Genomic DNA, 6993 nt, shown 5'->3' on the forward strand with positions numbered 1-6993 from the left:
CACACAGACACACACACTTGGTTATATGTTTAAAATCAGAGGATTAAATGTGCATTCTGTATATACAGTATATCATATATATGTGTCACTGTGACTTCAGCTGTATGCTGCCTGTGGATATATTCCAGGTGTTCTTGAAGTAAGTGAGCTGTTGCATCAGTGTGCAGTGTTCACTTCTTCTTTTTAAAGAACTCATCTGGAGGAGAATCACTGTATAACCTGTGTTAACTGTTCTGACAGGCTGAGAGTCGTCTGTGTGTCTGGCATGTCTCTCGCTACTGAATGAACCATTTGTCTCTACTGTGTGCAGTGATTCCTCTGACCTCTGACCTTTCCCAACTGACCTCAGTTCACCTCACCATGACCCGGAAGAGCTTCCAACACCCTCCTCTTTCCTCTTCCTGAAATAGTGATTGATAGTGAACATCAAGTGTTTTTTCAGATATAAAGTGTTCCTATTAACCCCTCTCTCCTCTCCTCTGTCTTTGCCTGCCCTCTCTCCTGGCCTGTGTGACCTTTAACCTCTACCCTCTGACCCCTCTGACCTGGCTCTGTCTCCTTGGGAATGGCAGACAAAGCGGCCATGTCTTACCTCTGAGCAGTCCACCATCTTCATGCTCTCCCAGACTTCCAGCAGAATCAGTTTCTAACCCAACCACCTGACTATCACCTGACTGTCAGGTGACCCTCTCTCAACCTATCCGCATGCCCTCTCCTCCCTCTGTGTCTCTGCATGGACATGTAGTGCTGCATGCTTACGGTGGCCTGTTGACTTGCATGTCCATGTCTGTGCCTTAAGTGTACCTTGAAAGAGCATTGGTTAGAATGCTAATTCATAAATGCAGAAACAACGTATCTGACATTAAACAGATTTTCGAAGCCCATTCAAAATGGCAAGTGTCGGTCTTGGTGTGTGTTTGTGCGGATCTATTTATGTTGAGCGGTGTGTGTGTGTGTGTGTGTGTTTAGATCTGTGTGTGTTAAGCGTGTGTATCTTGCTGTCCACAGTGGATGAGGACTGATAGAAACTTTGATGGGGTTATGACCTACAGCCGGGACTCCATGCTAGATGGGGTTGTTGCCCTGTCCACTTCAGAGGCCTAGCCTCACCACGGTAAAGACAGGCGGGACCGACTCTGAGTGCGGTGAAGAGTGGGGCGAAGGGCTGGGACCAAGGTTCACTGTGTGGGGTTTGCTGTGAGGCTGTGGGGGTTGGTTGGTCTTTGACTGTTGGACCTGCTTTGTTTTGTCTTCACAAGAACAGTGTGACTTTATGGGATGGATACACACATATAAACATACACAGATTTTTACAGGTTGTCCTTCCGTCTGGGGTTTCCTTAGATGAACGGGTGCACTAACACAGGGTGTGTGTGTGTGTGTGTGTGTGTGTGTGTGTGTGTGTGTGTGTGTGTGTGTGTGACACACTGACAGGCTGTCCAGTCCCAGATGAAGTTGATTTATTATGCCATCAGTCTAAGAGTTATTCGTTACCCTAATTAAACCTAATTAATGTAATATATTTCCTGGTAAAGTTATGACAACTAGTTGAACATATCAAATAGGCGTCATTCTCCTTTTGAATGCTGAATACGTTTATCTTCAGTGCCATAGCAATTGTTTAGTGACAGCAGAACAAGTACTATTTTAAAGTAGAGCACTTACCCCCTCCAGTGTCTACAAAAGGTACTGCAGCCTGTGTTTAATAATGAGCTCAAGATAACACAATGGGCATCAGATGAAATGAGTAGGTGGCTCCCCATGTAGTGGATTAAGTCTCTGGGCCAGACCTCTCCTTAATTAAACAATGTAGTGTGTCTGTTGAGACTGCGAGGCTAGACTCCTGTCCTGACCAGACGTATTCTCGATCTATCCCAAAGTCCCATCTGAGTTAATCAGAAGGCTCATACTGCTAGAATCTCCCTCCCCCTGCTGCATGCTTTGACCGACCGTTCACTTCTTCAGTTTGCTCATGTTTTGCTCCTTGACATATTTTGCTAACAGGGTCTGGTGTGTTTGTGTTGATGTGGTTTTGGGGTAGGGGTTGTGGCGTGGTTTGTCGTCTTCTGGGTCCACCATGTGGTCAATCCTGGTTCTGGGGGACAGCAGGAAGTGCAGGCTTTTGTTCCTACCCTGCTTAGACTCACTGGATTAAATAAAATATGTTTTTTAATTAAAGACCACGATAAGTTGAAATAGTTGAATTGGTTGAATCAGGTTAATGCTGGGCTGGAACAAAACCCTGCACGCACCACACCCTCGAGGACCTGAATTGGCTACCACTTACCTTGATCCAGATAATAACTCCTATATTCTCTCTATATCTCCTCTCTCTCCTCCCATCTCTCCATCCCTCCTTTACAGAATGCAGACAAGCTGTATAACGGCCAGCTGTCGGAGTTCACCCCGCTGGCATCTCTCCACGCGCCCACGCGCAGGAGGGCCGACCACCAAAACCCCATTCCCAGAAGGTCTGAACCCTTCACCAAAAAACTCATGTTCACCCACTGGAGGGGCGGGCCCAACTACTGCACTTTCACCCCCCTCCTCCGATTCGCCGGCAACTCCCGTCACTCTGGGGGAGGCTACGCCCACAATGGGGCAGGGCCTGAGACCTCGGTGTAGTCTAGAGTGGAGTTTAGTCTGATTTAGACTGCAAGTCTAGACCATCTCTTAAAGACTGCAAGTCTAGACCAAGATTGCAGTGTAGAGCAATTGACCACTGGAACAATCTGTCCTCTAGACAATAGATACCTAATCTAGATGCTTACAGTTACCAATGTCTTTGTGAAAAAGCATACAAACACCAAATACACACAGGAGGACGATCCTAGGGCTGTGTTGTGTTAGCACAAGGAGCTGAGTGAACTAAACAGACTTGGCTCCAGACTAGCAGTGGCTGTGGATTGGTGGAAAGGCCCTTGGCTCCACCCAATGATGTCTACTGTGGGTCCGACCCCTCAGACCCACCCTGCAGTGTGTGTGTGTGTGTGTGTGTGTGTGTGTGTGTGTGTGTGTGTGTGTGTGTGTGTGTGTGTGAGTGTGTGTGAGTATGTGTGAGAGTACGTGTGTATGCCACTCCCCCATATCTCCCTGTCAACTGTCTGTCAGTGATGATGTAATTTCAAGTGTTTGTCATAGAGTATGTCACTCCCCCGTATCTCCCTGTCAACTGTCTGTCAATGATGGTGTCATTTAAAGTATTTGTCATAGAGTATGTCACTCCCCCGTATCTCCCTGTCAACTGTCAACTGTCTGTCAGTGATGATGTCATTTCAAGTGTTTGTCATAAAGCAGTGGTCCAATGTGAATGGAGGATGTTCAGAGGCATGTTTTAACTGACCACACCTTCCTGTCTTTGTTTTGTCTCTTCTCTTCCTCTCTTCCTGTCCTGCTTTTTATAGAACAAACTGGTGTTGCCTCTGTGCAAATCTCTTATCCAGGAACACTCCATAAGACACTATAGTCTTTTCCGATTCAGTTGTAAGTGGCTAGGCCGTGATAGTGATTTATCTCTGCTGGACTAGACACAGTTCTGTGTGTGTGTGTGTGTGTGTGTGTGTGTGTGTGTGTGTGTGTGTGTGGTATGCCGTGTCATAGACTGTCCTTGTGTCTACTGTAGAGTGGTGTGATTAAACCCCCATTCCCCCTTGTAACCGTCCCATTTCCTGACATGGAAGCTAAGGCATCCTGCCGCACCTAGTGCTAAGGAACTACAGTGGGAAACTAGTATGCATGGGAATCCTTTTCCGCCTTAACATCTACACAGTGTTTCCTTTGAAATACACAGTAGTCTGGAACCAAAGCATCAGAAAATACCTTTTCAATGGCTTGCCTTACTGGTTATTGCCTTACACTGAGACTGGGTGGGACAGAGGAAGATACATTCTGCCTTACACCACACCAGGATTGGTGGACTGTATTAGATAGAGAGAACCTACTGTGTTTCTGGGCTTTAACATTGTCCATGCAGATATCTGACATCTCTCTCACTCAGACCTGAAGCCTTAAGGGAGCAGTGGATCTCTGTCACAGAAACGTGTAGAATGTAGACGTTATGTTTAGCTGCTTTGCTCTGTCCCTTGGCATAAAGCATATAGAACATACCCATAGAAGTCTCACGATGCGTGAGAGCCTTATGAAGGTGTTATAAGAGTGTTATAATTGTCTCACAAGAGTCTGGCAGGGGTCTTAGCATTTCATCTGTCACTGTGTGCTCTCTCTCTCCCTCAGATATTCTCTAATGCTTCTATGTTCCATTTCCTCCTCTTTCTTCATGTTTTTTTTTTAACCTATAACCTTTCTCCTCTCTTGTTCCTGTTGAAGTGATGCTCGTGTGGATCTGTCCTCTCGAGCCTCACTACACCTCCTCTCATCCTCCGCTCATCCTCTCATCCATTCATCCATTCACTCCTTCGTCTGGTCACGCATCCCTCCATCCGTCTCATAAGAACACAGTCTGTGTGGTGGGTGTAAGGAGAGAGAGAACGAGGAAAGGGAGATGGAGGGAGGGAGGGAGGGAGGACTGTACCAAAACCAAGGTTTTTCTAGACACATTTAGCTGCTTGATAGTAGATGGCTTGTGGTCCTGTGGTGCATTGTGGGATCTGTTCAAACCGAGAGGAACAAAAGTATATGGATGTCCCATATATAGATAAGGATGTTGTTATACACATTGTATTTGTGTGTGTGTGTGTATGTGTGTATGTGTGTGGTGTGTGTGTGTGTGTGTGTGTGTGTGTGTGTGTGCAGATGTCTTTTTCATTGAAAGCGGTAATGATATTTAAGATGGTCATCTGTTATTAGGTGGTATTATGAATCTTCACTGAAATGTAAAGATACTGAAATCTTCACATTACGCCACAATCAGAACTATAACACTGGACATTGCTATGACAACGTTTACAAATAATAAACGACTTAGTGAATGTTTCATGAATGAATTATGACAATGGATGAATAAATGATGAGTGACCGACTGTAAGGAAATGGATGACTACAAAAATAGTGAGAACTAGTGTTTTTATCAGCACTTCTGTGGTCATCTGTTAATTAGTTAGAGGATGAATGACACTGGTACTTAGGCAGTTGTTTAGGGTGTCTAATGTTGATTGACATGGACTGTTTGCATGCTCTGTCTCTGTCATACCACTGGATGTACTGAGTTTCTCAGTGGGTTTATGAATCGAACAGGCATAACCTATCTTTCTCTGACAGTTCAAAACTCTCCAAACTGAAATATGACGTCTCTCTTTTTATTGCTCTGATGTCTAGTCCAGTAAAATACCTATTCGATAAAAGCTTGGAAACTTGAAACAAACTACACTATTATAAGTTGACTGTATTGTCTAGAATTGATTGTATTGAGATTCTTTTTTTGATATTCTGTGTAACATTTTGTCTCTGTTAGATTTCCTGTTTGAAAAGGCCTAGATCTCAACTCAATAGTCAATTGGTTTGGAGAGAAATGTTGGTTTTGAGACCAACAAACTCTCAGAAAGAGAGAGTATGTGCATTTGACAGTTTTAGTCCTGTAAGTGTTGCTGAATATGCTACAGAATATTGAATGTATAAGAAGACATGACATCATATATCTGTGTTTTATGATTATAATAATATCAGCAAACATGGATGGATGCTATTGAACAAAAGTCCCACGTGTTCAACTGTGAGCTGGCTTGTTGCTGTTAGAATTTGGTTGGACAAACCACTTCAGTGCATCAGAACGTTTCCATGATCCATAACGGAAATGATCACCAAATACTGACATGTAGTAATGTAGAAGGGTTTTTCAAGCAGCAACCCTGTTCTGATCAGAATACTCAGATGTAGGTATTTTTGTATATCTTAGAACAATCCTGTTTTGCTACTTTTGTATTCAGAAGAGAAGACCTGTTCGCTGACTTGTATTAATTTAGAGAATTAATATTCCGTTTTCTAATAACCAAAACAGCTAGAGAGGAACTGTCAGAGACGGAAGAGGAAACAAGATACCCCACTCACTGTATTTTTTTTCAGGTTCAATAAAGTCAATGAACTAAGTAGACCAGACCCAGCTGCTTTTGCATTGGTGTCTATGGGAGACACACCCAGTTAAGTAGACCGGAACTTATCATTTTATTAAACGGTAAACAGCCTGCGTGAACTATCTTAATTGATCTACCATCGTTGCAACTGTCACGAGAAGAGACATCATGCAAATGAACGATATAGCTTTACAATTCTGCTTTGTGTCAGTTAATATACTAAGAAATCCAAGTACAATTGTCTCTTCTGTGTTCCTGCACTGAAATAACACATGTTTCTCGCATGAAATATGGGTTTGTTTTTAAAGACATTTTGAAAGCCATTGACTATGGGTTAAGGTGTGATCAGATGAATAACTATAGTAGATGTTTATTGTTCTAATATATAGCTATACTGACTTAGTAGGGCTTGGACTTTACAGCCAGCCTTTACAGTTTAACAGAATGTGTATTTCTCTTTAACAATGCATCAGCACATAGCGTTATGACATCACTCATAACTTTGACTATATTTAAATATATGTATACTTCTGTACACTCTTTAAGATATATATATATATATATATACTGTATGTAGTAAAGGTAATTAATGTACAGTTTTGGGGTCTTTTTCTATACAGTTTTTTTAACAGATTGATATCTGTAGATACATGTGGATTTTTGCCAGCCTTTCTGTAGCTATCAATGGCAAACAACTGTACATGTGCTTGTAATAAAACCAAAAATAAAACAACATTAGTTTGTTGTTTTTGAAAGAAGATTATGAAAGAACCATTATTATTGCAGTGCTATTAGCCTTACTATTATAATATTTAGTCATATTATATTCCATTTTCAGACATTTTTCCATCATGCACAATAGAGCTGCACTTCACACAACAGCCAGAAGGTGGTGCTGCAGTATGCTTTATTGTGAGGCGTATGCCCAAGACCACCCTTAGCGTTGAACAGAGACTGTGATAACTCA

The 6993-nt window shown here is 42.7% G+C and overlaps 1 protein-coding gene across 9 annotated transcripts in view; it reads left to right on the top strand.

Annotated features, from left to right (window-relative positions):
• The window catches only part of atp11a (ATPase phospholipid transporting 11A), a 75622-nt gene extending 68863 nt beyond the window's left edge, over positions 1 to 6759 (top strand). For 2 of the 9 annotated variants that reach the window (XM_045205638.1, XM_045205639.1), the window contains one exon: positions 2365 to 6759. In XM_045205638.1, the coding sequence (XP_045061573.1) occupies positions 2365 to 2625 (261 nt within the window). In that variant the 3' untranslated portion in view covers positions 2626 to 6759. Of the gene's footprint in view, positions 1 to 572 lie in introns of all 9 variants that reach the window. The other 7 variants (XM_045205641.1, XR_006657132.1, XM_045205640.1 and 4 more) reach the window with 7 other exon arrangements.
• Positions 6760 to 6993: the final 234 nt, after the last annotated feature.

The sequence above is a fragment of the Coregonus clupeaformis genome, chromosome 20 (assembly GCF_020615455.1).
Source record: "Coregonus clupeaformis isolate EN_2021a chromosome 20, ASM2061545v1, whole genome shotgun sequence".
NCBI lineage: Eukaryota > Metazoa > Chordata > Actinopteri > Salmoniformes > Salmonidae > Coregonus > Coregonus clupeaformis.